At 51.1% G+C, this 22,127-nt stretch overlaps 1 protein-coding gene across 4 annotated transcripts in view; it reads right to left on the reverse strand.

Annotated features, from left to right (window-relative positions):
- The window catches only part of ARHGEF18 (Rho/Rac guanine nucleotide exchange factor 18), a 69,766-nt gene that overhangs the window by 45,539 nt on the left and 2,100 nt on the right, over nucleotides 1-22,127 (reverse strand). For 2 of the 4 annotated variants that reach the window (XM_077331523.1, XM_077331526.1), the window contains exons 2-7: nucleotides 18,665-18,810; nucleotides 16,674-17,107; nucleotides 11,783-11,942; nucleotides 11,212-11,326; nucleotides 8,830-8,893; nucleotides 6,710-6,754 (exon numbers count right to left, since the gene is read on the reverse strand). In XM_077331523.1, the coding sequence (XP_077187638.1) occupies nucleotides 6,710-6,754; nucleotides 8,830-8,893; nucleotides 11,212-11,326; nucleotides 11,783-11,942; nucleotides 16,674-17,107; nucleotides 18,665-18,810 (964 nt within the window). The remainder of the gene's footprint in view (nucleotides 1-6,709; nucleotides 6,755-8,829; nucleotides 8,894-11,211; nucleotides 11,327-11,782; nucleotides 11,943-16,673; nucleotides 17,108-18,664; nucleotides 18,811-22,127) is intronic. The other 2 variants (XM_077331524.1, XM_077331527.1) reach the window with 2 other exon arrangements.

Consider the following 22,127-nt stretch of genomic DNA (forward strand, 5'->3'; position numbering starts at 1 on the left):
CAGCATTCCAGTTGAACTATTCAAAATCTTAAAGGACGATGCAGTAAAAGTGCTACACTCAATATGCCAGCAAATTTGGAAAACTCAACAATGGCCACAGGATTGGAAAAGGTCAGTTTACATTCCAATCCCAAAGAAGGGCAATGCCAAAGAATGTTCAAACTACAGCACCATTGCACTAATTTCTCATGCTAGCAAAGTTATGCTCAAAATCCTACAAGCTAGGCTCCAGCAATATGTGGACCGAGAACTTCCAGAAGTACAGGCAGGATTTCGAAGAGACAGAGGAACTAGAGATCAAATTGCCAACATACGCTGGATCATGGAGAAAGCTAGGGAGTACCAGAAGAACGTCTACTTCTGCTTCATTGACTATGCTAAAGCCTTTGATTGTGTGGAGCACAACAAATTGTGGCAAGTTCTTAAAGAGATGGGAATACCAGAGCATCTTATTTGTCTCTTGAGAAATTTATATGCAGGTCAGGAAGCAACAGTGAGAACCGAACATGGAATCACTAACTGGTTCAAAATTGAGAAAGGAGTTCGGCAAGGCTGTATACTGTCGCCTTGCCTATTTAACTTGTATGCAGAGCACATCATGATAAATGCGGGATTAGAGGAGTCACAAATTGGAATCAAGATTGCAGGGAGAAATATCAACAACCTCAGATATGCAGATGATACCACTCTAATGGCAGAAAGTGAAGAGGAACTAAAGAGCCTGTTGATGCGGGTGAAGGAGGAGAGTGCAAAAGTTGGCTTGAAACTCAACATCAAGAAAACAAAGATCATGGCATCCGGCCCTCTCAATTCATGGCAAATAGATGGGGAAGAAATGGAGATAGTGACAGATTTTATTTTCCTGGGCTCCAAAATCACTGCAGATGGGGACTGCAGCAAAGAAATTAAAAGACGCTTGCTCCTGGGGAGGAAAGCTATGGCAAATCTAGACAGCATCCTAAAAAGCAGAGACATCACCCTGCCAACAAAAGTGCGTTTAGTCAAGGCTATGGTATTCCCAGTTGCAATGTATGGCTGCGAAAGTTGGACCATAAGGAAGGCCGAGCGTCAAAGAATTGAGGCTTTTGAACTCTGGTGCTGGAGAAGACTCTTGCGAGTCCCTTGGACTGCAAGGCGAACAAACCGGTCAGTCCTAGAGGAGATCAGCCCTGATTGCTCTTTAGAAGGCCAGATCCTGAAGATGAAACTCAAATACTTTGGCCACCTCATGAGAAGGAAGAACTCCCTGGAGAAGAGCCTAATGCTGGGAGCGATCGAGGGCAAAAGAAGAAGGGGGCGACAGAGAATGAGGTGGCTGGATGGAGTGACTGAAGCAGTAGGTGCTAACTTAAATGGACTCCGGGGAATGGTAGAGGACAGGAAGGCCTGGAGGATCATTGTCCATGGGGTCGCGATGGGTCGGACACGACTTCGCACATAACAACAACAAAATCTATCTATCTATCTATCTATCTATCTATCTATCTATCTATCTATCTATCTATCTATCTATCTATCTATCTATCTATCTATCTATCTATCTATCTATCTATCTACCTACCTACCTACCTACCTACCTACCTACCTACCTACCTACCATCTAGCTAGATAACTAGCTAGCTAGTTTCAAATGATTAATTCAGGGTGGGAGCTTTCAAGTGCATGCATAGTCTGAGGAAGAGTGCTTGCACTCTAGTGCTCACGCCCTGAAAAAATCTTTGTTGGTCTTAAAGGTGCCACTGGACACTGATTTTATTGAGCTAGCTAGTTAGTATTGTATTTACATTAAGCAAGTTTGTAATAATAACTGTAGTCTAGAGATTAATTGTAAGTCCGGGAGATTTCCAGGCCCCACATGGAGGCTGGGAAGCAAACTACTGGGAATTGATCGATTTCATTTCAATACAGCATAATGCCCGGTACTATAAATAATACCAACAAATCCAGGCTGATATATATAACATCCTAATATATTTTATATATTATGCCTCTTGTGGCGCAGGGTGGTAAGGCAGCAGACATGCAGTCTGAAGCTCTGCCCATGAGGCCGGGAGTTAAATCCTAGCAGCCGGCTCAAGGTTGACTCAGCCTTCCATCCTTCCGAGGTTGGTAAAATGAGTACCCAGCTTGCTGGGGGGTAAACGGTCATGATTGGGGAAGGCACTGGCAAATCACCCCGTATTGAGTCTGCCATGAAAACGCTGGAGGGCGTCACCCCAAGGGTCAGACATGACTCGGTGCTTGCACAGGGGATCCCTTTACCTTCACCTTTATATAACATATACAGTCTAAGAACAGTTTAAAACAAACCCAGAATTTCCGTTTCTGTATTTACATGGGGCCCAGGGCTGGATCCACGGTGGTGGATGATTCCATTTACTAGCTTCCACTAGGCGCTGTCTCAACCCCAGGGCTGTTGTGCAGGATTGGGCTATCGGCTTGCACAGAGTAGCAATTCCTTCCCACAGGAGAAACCTGATTTTTTTTTCTTGGTTGCTGTTGCAAGTTCCACCCCCAAGCTCTTAGAGCGAGGCATAAAGAGGGCATCTAAGAAAGACATACTCCAGCTCCCCCCCTGCCTCCCTGGGCAGAGCCTCTTAGTGGAAGTCAAGATGCTAGGTGGCCTTGATAGTCAGGGGTAGTCAACCTGTGGTCCTCCAGATGCCCATGGACTACAATTCCCATGAGCGAACGCAGGCAGGGGCTCATGGGAATTGTAGTCCATGGGCATCTGGAAGATCACAGGTTGACTACCCCTGGTCTTGACAACTGAGTGAGAAGAGCCAGTCCTCCCCCTTTCGCTGTCAAGCCTATGAGAGTCGCTTAACATACCAGCTAGCTAATGTTTGTGGCATTTCTGTAAAAGCTGAGATCCATTTGGGAGACGCTTCGGCCGTGTCGGTCTTCCCTCTGGCCCCTCCCTGCCAAACATCATCTGCATGTGCTGAAAGACCCGTGTGGTTGGCGAGAGGCGGATATGGGATTCCGCAGAGGTGCCAGGAATTTGGGGCTTGTGGGTCTTTTCGGGTCAACAAGACCCGCGCAATGCAGTGTGGAGGGGTCTGTGCTGGGCCTGGGGTGAGAGAACATCTGGAACCTGCCCCCCTCCCATACGGGTCTGAATGGGCAGTGAGAGGGGGTGCATGTAGGTGTGTGTGGGGGGGGTCAGCTATTCATTGCAACCAGAGGAATTGGGAGTCGGATGTGGAGTAGAACCAAGCCAAGGTCATCATCCAGGGGGTGGCTATGGGTGGGAGCTCCCAGCTGGGAAATACCTGGAAAGTGTGGGGGTGGAGCTTGCAGAGGGGAACAGTCTTTTGACTGAGCTTCCCCATACCTTTAAGCTTAAGGCCAATATATATATATTGTTAAAATTTAAGTGAAGAACAATAGGTCATATAATTAGCGGAGGACTAGATCCTCAGCAGATACCAGTTGGATATTTAAAGGACTTTATGACTTTATGCTGATGCAAATGACACATTGAAAACAGTAAATATCTGGAGGCCGTTTTGGTTATTGGTCTACCCTTAAAGAAGAGATAAGATAAACTGTATTTTTATTTTGATTCACTGTTAAATTGTTCAACTGTTAATTATAGCCAAGGGATTGCTGTCATGACTAGGAGGCTGGCAATGCTAGACTGGCAGCAGAATTTGTGCACATTTCTCAGCTGCCAATCAAGTGGGTTGCCCCATACTGGGGATGCCCCTATATTCCCCTTGACTCTCCTGCCTGCTCCAGACTGGGCCTCCTTGGCCACTAGAGTGAGGGTCTCCGACCTTCTTGCACCTGTGGGCACGTTTACATTCTGTCAGGGCAGGGCGGACACAGCCACAAAGCAGCCGCTAAAAGAGACAGAACCAGCCATGCAGCAGCTGCCACAGCTTGCCTCCAGTCTGGGGTTCCAACCTCCAGGTGGCACCTGGAGATCTCCTGCTTGTACAGTTGGCCTCCAGGCTACAGAGATCAGTTCCCCTGGGGAACAGGGCTGCTTTGGAGGGTGGGCACTAGGGAGCAACACATCCCAGCTACGCTCCCCCTCCTCCCCAGGCTCGACCCCCAAAACCTCCAGAGATGGCAACCAAACATCCTTGGTCAGCTGCTGCCCAAGCAACCTTTCTCAAAACCTGCACAGCCAATCCAATGTCCAAACCCCATTCAGAAGTCTTCCTGGGCAACAGCCTCACTTGGCCACATCTGCTTCCTAAGAACACTCGGTGAGCACACGGAGAGAGACTGGGGGAGGCATCCACCGGGGACTCCTGGGCTAGAGTCCTGAAGACCCAAGACCACCACATGTGGACACAGCCTGGCGTGTGCACGCACCCCCCCCCCCCCCCGGATCCCTCAGCGTCTGCTGGGCCTCCTCGCTGCTGGCCCCCTGGGCTTGGGAGCTCTGCTTCACTCTAGGGCAGAAATCAAGTGACGCTTCCCGTGCCTGGCTGGGCAACCAATGAAGCCCGGAGGGCTGGTTTGCTGCCGTTTCCCACAGCCTGCGGGAGCAGCCGGGCTGGGCACCTCCGAGGCCAGTGGGCCATTTCCCAGCCAGCCCTGGGCAGGGCCTTTCCTGAACATTGGGGAGGCCGAGCCAGGGGACAGAAGGGTTTGTGAGGAGAGGACCTCGGCCTCAGATAAAGTGATAGAGTCCACCCTCCAAAGCAGCCTGCTTCTCTGGCAGCCACATTGCAGAAAGATATGGTCAGATCAGCCGGGTTTTAAATTAAAAAAAAACAACATATAAATAATTAACTCCCACCCGATCTGTGAAAGCCTTACAGGTCTGTTGCGAAACCTCAGGGTTACACAAAAGCCTGTTTGAGAACCGTCCCCACACTCTTCCGCCAAGGCCTCCCCCTGCGGCCCCTTCTCCTCTCCAGCGGCTGGGCTTTGCCTCTTCCCTGCCCGGCTCCTAGTCTGGCCATCTTGCCCCCTGCTTCCATTCTCCCTTCGGGGAGGGTTTTCTTTCCCCCTTTCTCCTGTATGTGCTGCGAAGTTCCTCTTTGGGAACTCCCACCTCAGAAGGAACTCTGGAGGAAGAAAAGGTATTTATTTAAGCAATTTCTTCCTTGGACCTAGCGCAAGTCACCTGGGGAGTCCCCCCCCCCCGCCATGTTCTGTGGGAGGATGTGGGAGGAGACGTGGAGAGCTCGCCATGGGTCCCTCAGTGCTCTCTGTCTTTACGACCGCCTTTGACTGCCTCTGTTATGTTGCTTTCTTATAGTTTGTTTAGACGTTTCTTTTATTGGCTTCATGACTTCATTTCTCTGTGGTTTCCAGTTACTTTGTCTGAAACGGGCTGGACATTGGCTCATTATTCCACTGTCCCCGTTTAGGCAATTTCTGTCTCCTGCATGAGCTGGGCATTGCTTGAATGGTTTCTAGCTTTAGGGTTTTCTTAAAAAAAATTGCTGGGTTGTGTCTTGTGTTTAATAAACCCCTTGAATCTATTGTAATCCAGGGTCAGTGTGTGTCCCCCTACCAGGGCCAATCAAAACCCAGATTTTCAACATTATTGTTATTACAATAACATCAGAGTGCCTGCACACAAAAGCTCACGCCCTGAATAAATCTTTGTTGGTCTTAAAGGTGCTACTGGACCCTGATTTTGTTGTGCTACTTCAGACCAACACGGCGACCCATTTGAATCTATTATTGTTATTGCTGTTGTTGTTATTGTTATTAACTCACCACTCTCTGCACGCTGGCTCATGGCGGATTACATAATATTCCAATACAATAAAATCCCCAAGTAAAATCCCATTAAAACCCATATCCTTAAAAAATCAACAGTGCAATACAATATGATACAGATGGCAGAAAAAGCTAAGCCCTCCCTGTCATGGGGAGGCACTCAGCCAGGGTGGCAAGGATAACAGAGCCTGCGTGGCATCATATTTTCCTGGGGGGGGGGTCCTTCAGACCTTCCTCGGCACTGGCCTCAACTGTAAACCTGGAGGAAGAGCTCCGTTTTACAGGCTCTCCGAGGGCCCACAGCTCCTCCAGGAGCACATTCCACCAGGTAGGGGCCAGGACCAGCAAGTTGGTACCTGAGGAGTGCAACACCCTACAGGGGGCACAGGGTCACAGGTGGTCCCTCAGATACCTTCTTTTCCATCGCCACTTCTTTGGGGGCAGGAATAGTCTGCAGCCTACTTACAACTTCAAGTGGATTGCCATGTCGGTCTGAACTGAAGCAACAGAACTGAAAAAGTGTGCATGCGCCCAAAAACTTATACCCAGAATTAAACTTGGTTGGTCTCTTAGCTGCCACTGGACTCAACCTTTGTTCTGTAGTTTTCGACTGTTCCTCCATGTGGTTGCAGCCTGGCCTAGTTTGGGTCATTTGTGCCATTTAATTGGGGAGAGGACATGGCTCACTGGAAGAGCTTCTGCTTAACATGCAGAAGGTCCCAAGTTCAGTTCCTGGTAGCATCTCCTTAAAAGTGCCAGGCAGCAGGGCACATGAAAGGCCTCTGCCTGACCATTAAGAGCCACTGCCCATCTGCAGGCAAATGATGGATCCGTGTTCTGATTCTGTATGAGTCAAGAGTCCATCTGTGTGCTCCCCTTCCAGGGTCAGGACCCGCCCTCATCTCCCCTCCAAGTCCTCCTTGCAAGAACCTCTACGTTCCTGCAACCATGCCCCGGATTCAGAAAGAAAGCCAGGCAGGGGGTAGGATGGAGGGATCCCACCCCCAACACTCACCGGGGGTGCTGCTTGAGTTCTGCCAACACCTGTTGAACCAACAACCTGTAGGGAGAAGGAATGAGAGGCAGAGATTCTTTGGAACCAGGGGCAATTATGCACTGGACTTCTGAAATTCATCCGGCTCGATTAAAAAATTAATAATCTGCATCTCATGGTCATTGCACTCAGGTGCATTTTGGCTTTTTAAAAAGATCTGCACCATTTCCCCCACGTTCAGGCTCAACCACAGAATCAGCCCACTTTCTTCCTGGGATATACAAGAATGGATTTTCTCCAGTTTGTCTGAGAGATGTGCCCCCGCTGGTCAGCCTTCTGCAAACAGATGTAGCTCCTCCATCAGATCTCCTCCCTCCCCTCAAGGCCATGCCTTCCCCATTAATGTCAGAAGAAAAGGAAGAAAAAAATTTCAGCAGTCATTAGTATGGAGAGTTAAAATCTGCAATTTGGAGCACAAGAAAATCCAAGAAAGAAAATATGGGCAGAGTACAAGATCAGGATACAAACAGGGTGTGAATTAAAGGGATACTGGGGGCCATTTCGCACGGCTTCAAAATAGCACAATGGTTGCTAATTGAAAACGCTACTAATTTGCCTTAACGCACGACGTCGTAGACAATCTGCAACAATCCTGAAACCGACCCGCAAAAAGCGCTTCGTTGTAACGCTTTCAGGGGAATCCAGAAAAGTGGATTCACCCTCCGGATAGCGATACACTCCTGCAACCAATCTGCAACAGTAGCGCTAAAGACCTGTGCGTTACCATTGTTGCTGGTTCTTCAAAGTCCCTCCCCCTGGCTCTCTCCTCCAAACTTCCGGCGAAGCGATCGCCATTTTTTTTTCTCCGAGCGAGCGGGGATAAACGCACCGGCGAGCCTCTTTCTGTTTAGAGGCTTCCCTGGCTTCAGTCCTTCACCTTTAGTCACTAAGCACAAACCACTGAAAAGCCCGTTTGCTGAAATAAAGTCCCTTTATTTTTTACACATTAATTCAGCCGAAAATCGGGCCCGTTAGAGGGGGGGGGGGGATTTTTTTTTATCACTCGAGGCAGCGTGCAAACGATCATACAATCAAACGACAGCTCACATTAGGCAGCTGGATGGGTCTCTCCGTAGCAACGAATCTACCTAGATTCGTTGCTATGGGTCGGTTTTTTTTTTTTAAACCTTTCTTAAAGGGAAAGGGGCTGTTTGGGAGCATGCTAACGGCTGCCCATTGGCTGCTTGACGGCCAGGGGCGGGACGAGCTTGGCAATAGCGCTTCCTTTCTAGCGATTTCTGCCGAGACCGGAAGCCTGTGGGAAACGCTAAAAAACGCAACTGATTCCACTACAAAGGCAGGTATGCATAACGACGAATTCCACTATTTTAAATGGCGATTTTTCATTCCGCAAACAATTTGCAACAAAGATCCCCGTGCGAAAAGGCCCTGGCTCTGATTCAATGAGAATCAAAAGTACCCTCCTGATGGCCCCTGGGTTCTGGACACTGCGTGACCCCATGTGCTGGACTGGATGGGCCATTGTGAATGGGGCAGTGATGTTCTATATTCTAGGCGTTCTTTGGGGGGAGGGGGCTTCTGGCCCCACAGGTGAACCTCCTGATGCCCCCTGGATTTTGGACATTGTGTGGCAGTGTTGCATTTGATGGGCCCTTGGCCTGATCCAGCAAGGCTTCTCTTATGTTCTTATAACTGGGGCAGGGATGCTCTGTCTTCTTGGTGCTTGGGGGGCCACAGTGGGGGGGGGGCTTCTGGAGTTCTGGCTTCATTGGTGGATCTCCTGATGGCACCTGGGTTTTGGACACTGTGTGGCACAGAGTGTTGGCACTGGCCAGACCCATCATAGCTTCTCTTATATACTTTCAAAAAAATTGCCCATGCAGTGCCCAGTAAAAACAATGGCTTTTATAGACACCCCCCCCAAAAAAAAGCAGAAAGAATATTCTCACACGGTTGGCCCACTGCCAACACATAGCCGCCCCTGATCTAACTCCACAGGGCCTCCTTGGATGTTCTGCTCCATCTCCTCTTCTGCAAAGGGAGATGGGCCAGGAGATGGGAGCTCCCTTGCAAGCCCAGCTGTCACCCGCCCCCTTCCCCCATGCTGCCCCAGTACCTACGCTTGCTCCAGGACCAGGTGCGTCTCCTCCTTGGCTTTCTCCAGGGCAGGTGGCTGCACGATTCCTGAAACCCAGAAGAACAACACTTTGGGGAGAGTGCCAGGCAGGGTCCCTGATAAGTTGTGTGTGTGAGCATCCGCTCACTGGCGTGAGAAGCTCTAGTCAGCAGCCAACTGGTGCTGCACAGGGTCCTGCACTTTCCATGGCCCGTTTTAAGATTACAGCTGTGATACTCTGCTCAGGATGTGAACTACTCTGCCCAATGGGGAGGGGATTAGAGGGAACACATTAGAGAGAACATATCAGTGCCAGGGACTCTTGCTTGGAGGGCCCCCTCTGCCCACTTGCCAGCTGGATGGCAGCCCCTTTATTTTCTGGGTACTCTCTCTCTCTCTCTCTCTCTCTCTCTCTCTCTCTCTCTCTCTCTCTCTCTCTCTGAAAGTTAGCTTCTGTTTTCATACAACAGAAGCCAAATAGGGGCAGAGCCCATATAATTAAGCTCCCCTTCTTCATCGCAAAAGGTTTTCACTTACAGTCCCCTTCCTGCAGCCACCTTTGATAGCCAGGACATATTTGTTGGTATTTATCTATTTCTGACACCAGGCAGAGTACAAATGACCATTCTGCTTCCCAAGGAGCAGACCACAGGTGTTCGGGGAGGGGGGGGCGTTCATTTGTCATTCTCTGCAGTTTGTTGTATCGAATAATTACCAAAAGGCAGTTCTAAACGCCATATCTCTACCAGACAGTATGAAATTATGCGCCCAGGTCATAACTGATGTATTTCATGTGCATAATGTACGTTTGGGTTTGATCCACGTTGCCTGTGTTTAAATTATTTCCCAAAGTTCCAGTTCTTTATACAGGAGGGATCCCCCAATGGTTTCAAGATATCCAGAAATGTAGCATTGCTGAACTGGCCTGTATGACTGCCAGGCCCTTTCCGAAGTACACTGGAGAGAGAATTTTCGAAGAGCACCTTCATCTCAGTGCTGTGAAAACCTGCCAGGTAGAATTTGCTTTTCTGAGGTGGTAGAAAGTTGCAGCTGACCTATAGCGACCCCCGTGGGGTCTTCAAAGCAAGAGACACTCCAAGGGAGGTCGTGGAGCTACCCTGGACTCCCTTGGTGATTTCCCTTCTAAGCAAGACCCAGCAAAATGGCGTAACGCTAAAAAATAATGCGCCTCCAGCCATTCCTCACCTTCTGGCTCTCTCGCTTTCCTCTGCCGCCTTCTCACACTTCTTACACTCCACAAGCGCTGCTTGAAATGGTGGAAGAGAGCAATGCGCTTTACACGCGACTCTCCTCTGCCTGCCAAGACCAGCCGATCACCTTTCGCAGTTTTAAAGGGCCCATGATGGCAGCTAATTTTTTTAAAGTAAAACTTCTCCATTGAAACATCTATGCATCTAATCATAGCTGCATAGTGCTTTTTATAATGCCACCCTTTATGGAATCACAAGCCTTGAATCTTTTAAAAATTAATCTTGTTCTCGATTTCTTTTGGGGGGAGACTTTAGAGAGGCATGCTTTGTGTTTTAACTGGGGGGAGGATTTTTTTTTTTTTGCTTTGGCTGCTTGATTGAATACCTATTTGTTGCTCCAGGCAGTTTGCTTTAAAAAAAAAAAAAAACGTCCCCAGGAGAAGGGAGAAGGAGGCGGGTGCGAGGGTGGGGACTGGAGGCGGAGATAGCGCTACTTTGACTTGACACATTTCCTTAGCATGTGGTTTGCTGGTTGCTCTCCTCTAGCTGGCGCTTTCTAGCAGAGGGAATCCACTTTATGCGATTCCCCACCTAGTGCTTTAAAATGGAGGATGTAGCTACCGGTTGCTGCTTGGACGCTAGATGTTGGCACTGTCGTGCAAAGGCCAAAAATATGGCATCTGCATAAGTTTCACTATATTTTCACTATATTCACTGCATATTTCACTATATTTATTAGGTGTGTAATAGCCCAGCCAGCCTTCTGCCAGCCAGTTCACCTCCCCTGTCACCAGAACTGCGGGAACAGTTTAGAAAGAACAGGAGGGAGCTGAAAGACAGAAAGTGCAGTGCCAGATTGGCAGCACATCAGCAATAAGGATGAGTGTCTGCAGGAACAGGGCTAAGGTGGCTGGTAGGAAGGTGCTTAGCCTGATGGAGCAAACAAGGGGGTGGCTGGGTGGAAGCCACAGGTCTGGTCATTCTTGCCCTTGCAGCCTGTGTTCCTGATGGATTCCCTTGTTTCTGACTCTAGCCTGTGGTCCAGAGCTCTGCTTTTTGGTTTCCTTTCAGACTGGGAGCTGTGAGTGTGTGTGAGCTAGTATCTGGACTTAGGAATGATGCTTTGGCTGCCTCTGTCTGCCTTTCACATGTCTGCAATCAGGACATTTACCAACCTAGAGTGACTAGGAGTGAGGCCTCTGGGCTTTGGGAGATTAGCGGAGAAGGGGCGCTGCCACAGAGAGATGGGCCAGATGTGGATGTCAGCTGGTTCCCACCATTGCGAAAATCCTAGAAGGAAAGGGGAAAGAAGAGGGGGAGCTGGCTGTCAACGTGCTCTTCTCTGGGGCCTTCCACACACCGCTTGGAGGAAAGCTGGAGCCTCTCTTGTTCCTGTGGGAGTGACGGGGCTCCCACATTTGGGCCACGTCTTTCAGGCCAGTGGTTCAAGCTGGCATGCAATATCCCCAGATGGAAGCCCCACATCACCACCTTTCTTTCTCGTGAAACAATTGACCAGAGCCCCTGCCCCCAACCACCCCATTAGGTCCTCTGACATCTCGGAGCATTCTTTGGTGGTGGTGGTGGAGTCATCCTGTTGGGGAGCATCCCACCCAAGCTATGAGCCCCCTCCTCTGTTGGGACCGATGGGCCCACCATGGTTTGAAGCAAGGAGGCTCCCTTGCTGAGTGGAGAAAGCCCCCCTTCCTGAAGCAGCCTGCAGGGATCGGCTCAGCCCAAACTCACCGTGTAACTGGGTTCCAGTTGGAAGCCCAGACCCAAGCACAAGGGGTCCAGGTCTTCTTGGATCCAAGAGGCCGGCCCTGCCCAGGGCAACTGCGGGGCTCCTAGCAGAGGGCTCCTCATGTCGTCCTCCATCTCTGCCTCCGAGGTATCCGAGCTTAATCTGGGGATGGACCAGAGCAGCAGCCAATCAAACCCCACCCACAACAAGGCCTTCAGGAAAGCCCTGACAGCTATGTGCTTTTAGCACCACGTACAGGATCCGGCAGCAGCCCAGCACCCTTTCTGGTGCTCTTGGCTGATTGTAACAGTGTGTAGATCAGGGGTAGTCAAGCTGCGGCGCTGCAGATGTCCATGGACTACATTTCCCATGAGCTCCTGCCAGGTTTCATACAACAGAAGCCAAATAGGGGCAGGACCGCAGTTTGACTACCCCTGGTGTAGATTGTGCCTAGGAATATTGAAGACTGTGGGCACAGGAGAATTAGCATCTGTGCGGAATTCCCAGAGCTGGGCCTCTTCTGCATGATGGATATGCTGATGAAAACTCACCAAATGCATCGTTGTTTTTCTGATCTCTGCACAGAAGAGTGAATTTACTCCGCAAAGCTGATTTTGCTCTGCATGGTGAACTGCCTCTTCGGTGCTTTAAGCGTCTTTTAAGCGTTGTTTCTGAAAGAGGCTTTTCACCGATTCATTTCTCTCCTGCCTGCCTGAGACACTCTATTAGTCATGCAGAGAAGCTCTTTAGTTATGCATTAGAGAACAAAGTGGAGTTGGCAGAACTACAGGGGGCAGGGCTATGAATTGTTTCATGCAGAGAGCATTGCAACGTAGTTTTTCAACAGACTATATTCAATGCAGACCAACAATTGTAATATAATAAACTGGTCTAAACTGGTTGTTTTTTAAACTGTTTTATTTGGCTCCGTGCAGAATACCTCCTGGAAGGGAGTGGTCTCCATTCCCCGCATCTAATTTCCCTCCACATTCTTAAAACTATGGATTTTGGAACTCAATTTGGGGCTTTTGAATAGGCACTAGTTACTCCTGCTTTTCTTGGCAGTCCATCCACAAGAACTGGAATCAGTTTGGGCAGGGTTCTTCCACACGTCTGCCCTCCCTCTGCATTTCCACAGCTGTGGAGTCAGTTTAGTTTCTTCCGCACATGCATTACATAATCAGGAATTTCAAGGGAGGGAGCTGTCCTCAGTAGCATCAGCATCGGTCACATTATGGCACGCACACTGTTGTAGATGACGATCTGCTGAGGACTGAGCTTGAGGTCTGAGGCAGGATCCAGGCAGAGGCAAACCAGCCAATGCACTGCAAGGATCCTTGCCGATGGGATCCAATAGGGTTAAATGAATCATGCTTGATCCAGCCAATTGCGTGTGGCTGCAGGTGATTCTTTTGTCTGCTTTGTGTATATCATACACGAGTATAAGAAGGACAGTCTAATAATTAAATCAAACAGAGAGAAAAAGACCTATGCGTGGCGAGCCCAAGGTCACCCAGCTGGCTGCATGTGGGGGAGTGCAGAATCGAACCTAGCTCTCCAGATTAGAAGTCCACCCTCCTAACCATTACACCAAGCTGTCTCTCCCAAATTTCTGCATGCATTTTTGTGCCTTTGATTTTTTTTCTGGGTGTTTGTATGTTTTACCCCTACTTTTTTCTAGGTCTTTTCAATGCTTTTATCCCAAATGTTTTTTGTGAAATTCATGGGTTAAAGGAAGCTGTGACCTCTGAGTGTTCAATCAGATCTTTATTGTGATCTCAGTATGAATTTACAAGAGGTAAAACTGAACTGAGAAACTCCTGAAAACCCCCAACTTAGACAACAGTAGCAAACAATGGATCTGCCCACCAGTCCTGCAATTGGTCAGTTTTGGTTTAAGCTGACTGGATCCTGCAGACGGGATCTAGCTGTGCATCAGCCAATCACATTGCCTGCTTTGACCTGCCTCGGACCTCAAGCTCTGTCCTCAGCAGAGCTACAAACACAACAGTTTTCCTGGAAGTTGGTTTTGGCTCATGTCTTTTCTAGTGCATAAGATGTCTTTGTTCCACCCACCCGCAGCCCACTGTTCCACGATTGGACTGTTTTTGGCATTAAACCACTCCCTCTCCCCCCTGGCCTCAAGAGGAGTGATTTCAGGTGCTTTTTTTTTTTTTTTAAGGCCCTAAAATAACGATACACCACTATAGGGTTGTAGTGATAGCTTAAGCCGATTCTCTGAACTTCCATTTTAAAAGTAAGCATCTAATTCGGCCAAAACATTCATCAGGTTTTGAAAAACCCCAGATGTGATGTCAGCAGGCCACACTTTCCTGCCACGCCCCCAGAAGTCACATGTCACCAGTAGCGACATCACCCTGACACTCCCACAGGATGTGACATCATGCTTTGTCACCCCATTTTGGGTGGGAACAGCTCAATATAACCATATATGGTCATATCAACTGATTTAACAAATAAATAAATAATATATGACAAATTAATTAACTCCCACCCAATTGGAGAAACTCTTCCAGGGCCATCGAGAAACCCCGAGGTTTCATGAATCCCTCCCTGTTGGGAAATTCTGTTCTCCTTCCATTGTGGAGAAATTAATCAGCTCCCCCCAATGAGAAACTCCTGGGTTGATATAATCATATTTCACCTGGTACTTTAAAAAAATAAAGAAAACTCCCCCCCCATCAATGAAATCCTTCCAGGGCCATTGAGAACCCCCCGGATCAATATAACCATATACAATCTGATCATGATTGAAAAACAATAAAAATCGATTAAAAATTAATTCACCCAATCGGCAAAACCCTTCCAGGGCCATCAATCCCCCCCAGGATATCCCAAATCCCCTGTTGCAAAACCCTGCTCTAGCTCTTCCTTGGTGGAGATATATCTTTCCCTGTTAAATCTCCTTGAGAAGACAGACTTAGGGCCATTCCGCACGACTTTAATGTAGCAGAAGGCTTGCAAATTGTAAACACTACTAATTTGCAGTTCTGCAAAACGTCGCACACAATCTGCCACACTCCTGAAACAATCCCGCAAAAAGCGATTTGTTGTAGCGCTTCAAGGGAAATCGGGAAAAGTGGATTCACCCTCCGAAAAGCGCTACACTCTTGCGAACAATCTGCAACTAGCGAAAAAGATCTGTGTGTTCTCAATGTAGCAGTTGCAACAAAGTCCCTCCCCCTGGCTCTCTCCTCTGAACTTCTGGCGAAGCGATTGCCATTTTTTTTCCCTTGGAGCGAGCGGAAAGCAACGAACCAGCGAGGCTTCATTCACCCAGCGAGGCTTCTCCGGCTACAGTCCCTCCACAGAAGTGCTTTAAAGCTCCCCGAAGTCCCCAAGCACAACACAGCCCCGTTTGCAAGTTCCCTTTATTTTCGGCCGAAAATCAGGCCCGTGCAGGGGGGGGGATTTTTGTTTTCACTCGGTGGGAGCGTGGTAACGATGAATCGCCAGCTCACACGCCAGCTGCCAGCTAGATGGGTCTCTACGTTAGGAAGAATCAAGGCATATTCATTGCAACGTGTGTGTGTGTTTTTTTTAAACCTTAAAAGGAAAGGGGCTTTTCCGGACCAAGATAACAACCGCCCATTGGCTGTACATTTGATTGACGGCCAGGGGCAGGACAAAGCACAGAAAAAATCGCTTCCTGTCTAGCGATTTTTGTGAGACTGGAAACCTGTGGGAAACGAATGAAACGCTAGTGGATTCCACTAAAAAAGCAGGTATGCGTAACGCCGAGATTGCACTTTTAAAAATAGCGTTTCCGCTTTGCCGGACCAATTGGTAACATTGGTCCTTGTGCGGAAAGGCCCCTAATCTCCTTTGACTCCACCAGTGGCAACAGCACCCTCCTTTGAAAATCCTCATTATTTCAGCCACATGTGGAAGAATGTGAGCTGACTCCATGACTGTAAAGATGCAACAGGAAGAGCTGATCCCAAAACCTATGGATCGACTCTCAAGAAAATCCGGCGTGACTCAGCCGTGCCGGGAAAAGGCCCAGCTCATCGCTGCAGACAGTAACTGCAGATCCTCCAGGGGAGAAGAGAGGGGGAAACTTGCCAGGGTCCCAGGCACAGAGAGTCCCCCCGGGCACCTTATAAGGAGGGCAGAGTTAAAAATAGTCCCTCTCCTGGCCCAGCAGCAAAATCAATATCTTTTGTCTGGAGCCACGCAACGGCTGGCGGCTGTTTAAGGAACGGCTCCCCGTCCCACGCGCCTGCCAGGGCTCCACAAAACACCCAGAGGACTTATAAGCCCTGTCAACACTGCCCTCTCCCACCCCTTGGGGGCCGTCTCTGAAGCCCTCAATTGCACGGCTCCCAGGAGTTGCCAAATGCCAATTGCCTTGTCAGGAAAGAAGGCTGCGGCAGGGCTGAACTGGCCCCCGGGGACTGCGGCACCCAGAGACGGCTTTTGCACGCAAACCCAGGCCAACTGTGCACAACCTCAGTTGCTCCCACGGCTGAGAGCCTGGTCAGGAGGGCTTGCAACTGAGCAGGCCATGCGTGGCTGAAACCTCCAGGGACACCAGCAACTAACCATCAAGGCTGGTGGCCAGCTGTGGGTTGGGAAATTCTGAGTGACTTGGGGGCATACCTAATTTCATCAGGGGGACAATTTCACCCAGAGATTGGTAGTAATTCCAGAAGAGCTCCAGGCCCCGCCTGGAAGTTGGCAACAGGTGGGACGCAGTCTGGTCATGGGGCAACAGCTAGGGCAGCTTGAGAGGGCAGGCCAACCCCGGCTCCGGTTCTGGCACCCTTTTCTGGCAAGAGAATCTGAGACCGGATGTCATAAGCAGCACTCTGTCCTGATCCACTGAGCCCCAGCAGACCCCGTTTCCTCCAGTTGTGGCTCCAGACTCACCTCCTCTGGGCCTCTATGGGAGAGACAGGACTTTCCCAGCTGTGCCTTTGGGAGGACAATGGCGATCCAAGCAGCGCCGGGACAGATCCTTCCCCCTCCTGTGACTCTGGGGGGAAGCCCGTCCGGTGCCCAGAGCTGCAGGAGCAAGCACAATCCACATCCAGATAGTGGCAAGTCTTCTCCGGGTCCCAAGGGGGGCTAAGGACATCAGGCAGCATCCCCACCCAGCCCTTAATGCCTGGATCCCCAGGCAGGGTCCTCTCTGGAGGCAGCGCTGCCCCTGCAGCCACACCACCAGCCTGCGTGGGCCCAGAAAGGCCGAGGTCCTTGTAGTACTCCGAGCCCTGGAGGGCAGAGTCGAGGGACAGGAGATCCTCGGTGCTGCTGTGGGGGTTGGCCGGACCAGGTTCTGCTTCCGGAGAGGAGGCGTCCTCCTGCAAAAGAAGGCGTGGCTTACGGACCTGAGGCCAGAGTCCGGTGGGCCGCCCCATCGGTCTGAAGCAGCCGAGCAATATTTAAGTCATGGGGCACCTTGAAAGACAATGACGTTTGATTTATTGGCCAATAGATGTGTGTCCTCCTCATGGGGCCATCCTGTGTCTGTCCAAGACTGGTCTTTATGGGCATGTCATCAACCACAGGTGCATCAGAGCCCACTGTCTGGAATGAGAGGGTTGGAGAGGCCTGCTGACCTCCTTTCAGGAAAACACCACGCTGGATCCTCTGCCTTTGGGGCCAGGGAGACTCTCTCAGGGGCAGGGGTAGGGGCATGCCTTGCAGACACATGGAAAGGCTGTAGTGAAAAGGCTCTTCCAGACAGGCTGAAGGGCAGGTCCAAGTAGACAGTGTTGTGCCACAACAAAATCAGAGTCCAGTAGCACTCGAAAGCTCACGCCCTGAATAAATCTTGGTTGGTCTTAAAGGTGCTCCTGGATTCTGATTTTGTTGTGCTACTTCAGACCAACACGGCGAATCTAGTGTTTGAATCTAGTGTTGTGCGATGTGAGCTAAGGATCTGATCCGGTACACAGTACACACTGTCAAGATGGATCTTACATACAGACAGGTGGGGAGAAACCCCCTAAAACCAAGCGCACTTCTGATTTGGGTCACTTTTCCAGCCAGATTTGAGGTGCTCAAACAAGCCAGGTGCAAACACAGCTGGGGCCGAGTGTGTGTGTGTGTGTGTGTGTGTGTGTGTGTGTGTGTGTGGGTGGGTTGAGGCCTACCAAGGCTGACCAGAATCGGAAGCAGCCCCTCTGATTACTCTGTGGGGCTCCATGGGGCACCAACAGCATCTCCAGAGAGCGCACAATCTGTCTCCTCACGCAAAGCCCCTCCGTGCAAAATATAAACACCTGCCAGGTGCTGAGTCACGCCTGCGTTCACAACCCCCTCCCCTCCAAGCCTCCCAGGCACCATGGGGCCCGCAGATACCTTTCCTAGGGATTTCGGGTAGGGTGGGGCCAGGTGAGTCTTTCACCCCCAAAGCTTCTGATTGGCCACTGGAAATATGATTGGCATCGGGACCTTTACTGTGTGACTGCAGGAAAGCTACACGGCCACCATTTTGTGACTGGTGTTGTCTCCTGCAGTAGCCCTTGGGTGGGGGGGGGGCTGTGCCCACAGAATTACAGAAAGACTCAGAGTCTGGAAGTGTAAGGGGACTCCTGGCCCTATTATGCACACGTTGGATAATGCCCTTTCAATGTGCTTCTGCAGCTGGATTTTCCTGTGCAGAACAGGATAATCTCCTTCTAAAGTGCATTGAAAGTGCCTTATCCAATATGTGCATAATCCAATATGTGCACCTCACTTGAGGTGGTAAACCTGAACCTAGCAGCCTGCCGCTGCTCCCACACTGCTGAGCCTTCTGCCCAGTGGGTCGACTCCCGGCCAGATGGACCTCCTCCCCTTCTTGCAGTCCGAAAGGGCCCCAATTGACCTGTTGACTGACAGCCCACCAGGCCGCTTCTCCATTGCTCACTTACCCTTTCCTCCGCCATGCTGCCGAAGAACACTTCATCCTCAGCAATCAAGGATGGGGACTGCACATCTGGGCTCCCACAGCTGGAGGCAACAGGAACGGCAACGATGCTGCTGGTCAACCTTTGTGCAGCCGGCTTGCACTCTGACCCTGTGGGGGAGAATCCTAGAATCACAGAGTTGGAAGGGACCTCCTGGGTCATCTAGTCCAATTCCCGGCACTATGCAGGACACTCCCAACCCTCTCGCTCCTCCACTGTCACCTGCCACCCCCTTGAGCCTTCACAGAATCAGCCTCTCCATCAGATGGCTCTCCAGCCTCTGTTTAGAAATCTCCAAAGATGGAGAACCCACCACCTCCTGAGGAAGCCTGTTCCACTGAGGAACCGCTCTAACTGTCAGGAACTTCTTCCGGAGGTTTAGATGGAATTTCTTTTGAATTAATTTCATCCCATTGGTTTTGGTCCATCCCTCCGGGGCAAGAGAGAACAAGAGTTCCTCCAGAAGAAGATCCAAGCAGATGTGGGCCAGAAGAAGGAGACACACACCAGTAGGCCACACAAGGTGGGCCCCAAGGGCCCCCAATAACTCCACGCCCTGTGCCTCACCTTGACCCGCCAACTTAAACCACCAGGCAGAAGTTTGTTTGCCAACATTACTTTGCATTAAGGGTTATATCCATCTAGGACTAGGATATTCCAGGATAAAGGTATGGTCACTCTGGATCAATCATGCTTGTTGCAGAGGGAAAATTTAAATTGGACAAAATCAAAATGGAATTTGCATTCAGTGGGGACTGAATTGACCTGGGATTGGAATAAAACCTCCATGCCGATTCAGCCCTGAATGAACCACATGCTATACCTGTAGCCTGCAAATGATGCATCCCATTATCCCCAACGGCTATTGGCATAGCGTGAGCAGGAGTAGAAGAAGAAGAAGAAGAAGAAGAAGAAGAAGAAGAAGAAGAAGAAGAAGAAGAAGAAGAAGAAGAGGTGATTTCCTCTTCTTGCAAGGTGATTTCCATCACTCAGGTCTTGCAAAGGGACATTGGTTTCTAATCTCACTACGTATGCTAACTATATATATCTATACCAGGGGCCAAGCCCGTTGCATTCATGAATACAGTGGGCACTAAATTGGAAGAACTCTGTGGACAGAATTCCCCCTCCCCCCAGAGCAGGGGCAGAAAACAGCACGGGGGGGGGGGAGCTGCATTTGTTTGATTTGTAGAATTACCATCCCTGCTAGCTGGCTTGGGGCAGCTAACAACATAAAACCCATTAGCACATGGCTAAAACTGTAAAAAAAAAAAAAAAGAACAAGTTACCTATATAAAGATAAAAGTAAATGAAGAAGAAGAAGAAGAGTTGGTTCTTAGATGCCACTTTTCTCTACCTGAAGGAGTCTCAAAGTGGCTCACAATCGCCTTCCCTTTCCTCTCCCCACAACTGACACCCTGTCAAACGAAACATACACCTGGTTTTAGGGTGCCCTCCTGGAGGCCCAGAGCGGACACCGTGACTGGCTTGGTGCCCTCTCGGCCACTCCGTGCCTCTCCTGGGGGGCTCAGAAGGGCTTGGTGCCTCTCGGCCACTCCGTGCCTCTCCTGGGGGGCTCAGAAGGGCTTGGTGCCTCTCGGCCACTCCGTGCCTCTCCTGGGGGGCTCAGAAGGGCTTGGTGCCTCTCGGCCACTCCGTGCCTCTCCTGGGGGGCTCAGAAGGGCTTGGTGCCTCTCGGCCACTCCGTGCCTCTCCTGGGGGGCTCAGAAGGGCTTGGTGCCTCTCGGCCACTCCGTGCCTCTCCTGGGGGGCTCAGAAGGGCTTGGTGCCTCTCGGCCACTCCGTGCCTCTCCTGGGGGGCTCAGAAGGGCTTGGTGGCTCTCGGCCACTCCGTGCCTCTCCTGGGGGGCTCAGAAGGGCTTGGTGGCTCTCGGCCACTCCGTGCCTCTCCTGGGGGGCTCAGAAGGGCTTGGTGCCTCTCGGCCACTCCGTGCCTCTCCTGGGGGGCTCAGAAGGGCTTGGTGCCTCTCGGCCACTCCGTGCCCCTCCTGGGGGGCTCAGAAGGGCTTGGTGCCTCTCGGCCACTCCGTGCCCCTCCTGGGGGGCTCAGAAGGGCTTGGTGCCTCTCGGCCACTCCGTGCCCCTCCTGGGGGGCTCAGAAGGGCTTGGTGCCTCTCGGCCACTCCGTGCCCCTCCTGGGGGGCTCAGAAGGGCTTGGTGCCTCTCGGCCACTCCGTGCCCCTCCTGGGGGGCTCAGAAGGGCTTGGTGCCTCTCGGCCACTCCGTGCCCCTCCTGGGGGGCTCAGAAGGGCTTGGTGCCTCTCGGCCACTCCGTGCCCCTCCTGGGGGGCTCAGAAGGGCTTGGTGCCTCTCGGCCACTCCGTGCCCCTCCTGGGGGGCTCAGAAGGGCTTGGTGCCTCTCGGCCACTCCGTGCCTCTCCTGGGGGGCTCAGAAGGGCTTGGTGCCTCTCGGCCACTCCGTGCCTCTCCTGGGGGGCTCAGAAGGGCTTGGTGCCTCTCGGCCACTCCGTGCCCCTCCTGGGGGGCTCAGAAGGGCTTGGTGCCTCTCGGCCACTCCGTGCCCCTCCTGGGGGGCTCAGAAGGGCTTGGTGCCTCTCGGCCACTCCGTGCCTCTCCTGGGGGGCTCAGAAGGGCTTGGTGCCTCTCGGCCACTCCGTGCCTCTCCTGGGGGGCTCAGAAGGGCTTGGTGCCTCTCGGCCACTCCGTGCCTCTCCTGGGGGGCTCAGAAGGGCTTGGTGCCTCTCGGCCACTCCGTGCCTCTCCTGGGGGGCTCAGAAGCCAGCTCTGCTGGGCATGAGCAGCCGGTTGGTTGCCAGATCACCCCAGGCCAGTGGCAGGGGGTTGTGGAGTAGGTTGCCAGATCCTGGCTGGGAAACCCCTGGAGAACTGGGGCCTGGGAGGATCGGGACCTTGGCTGGATACAATGCCATAGAGTCTGCCATCTATAGCAGCCATTTCCTCCTGGGAAAATGTCGTCCAGAGATGAGCTTTAATTCTGGGATCAGCAACTCCCACCTGGAGGCTGCCATCCCTAGCAGCTGACTCCCCTGAAGTCTGGTTTGCAGACCTGAAGAATCGGCCCCTCCGTCTCCCTTGGGGCTGGGTCGCTGACTTCGGCTGCAGAATTTGCAACGCTGCTTCCCCATGCACCTCCTGGGGTCTCCTTGGCTTTTCTCAACCGGCCTGCATTGCCGCCATATGAATGGGAAAGTTTCGGGTTCTCCTTGTCCCACAGACACAACCTGGAGAAAGACTGTTCCGTCCCTTTAACAGAGGTTTGTTGTGTAGAAATGGGAAGCGGAAAACCTCATTTGGGAAACAGCATCCCGTTCTTTCATTGCAGAGATGTAAGAGGAAAAGCATACCTTTGCAATGAAAGTGGAAAGAGACTTTTAAAGCAATTAAATCTGAGGGTTCAGCTATACTGGCGGCCTGAGCTGGACGA

The sequence above is a fragment of the Paroedura picta genome, chromosome 4 (assembly GCF_049243985.1).
Source record: "Paroedura picta isolate Pp20150507F chromosome 4, Ppicta_v3.0, whole genome shotgun sequence".
NCBI classification, from domain to species: domain Eukaryota; kingdom Metazoa; phylum Chordata; class Lepidosauria; order Squamata; family Gekkonidae; genus Paroedura; species Paroedura picta.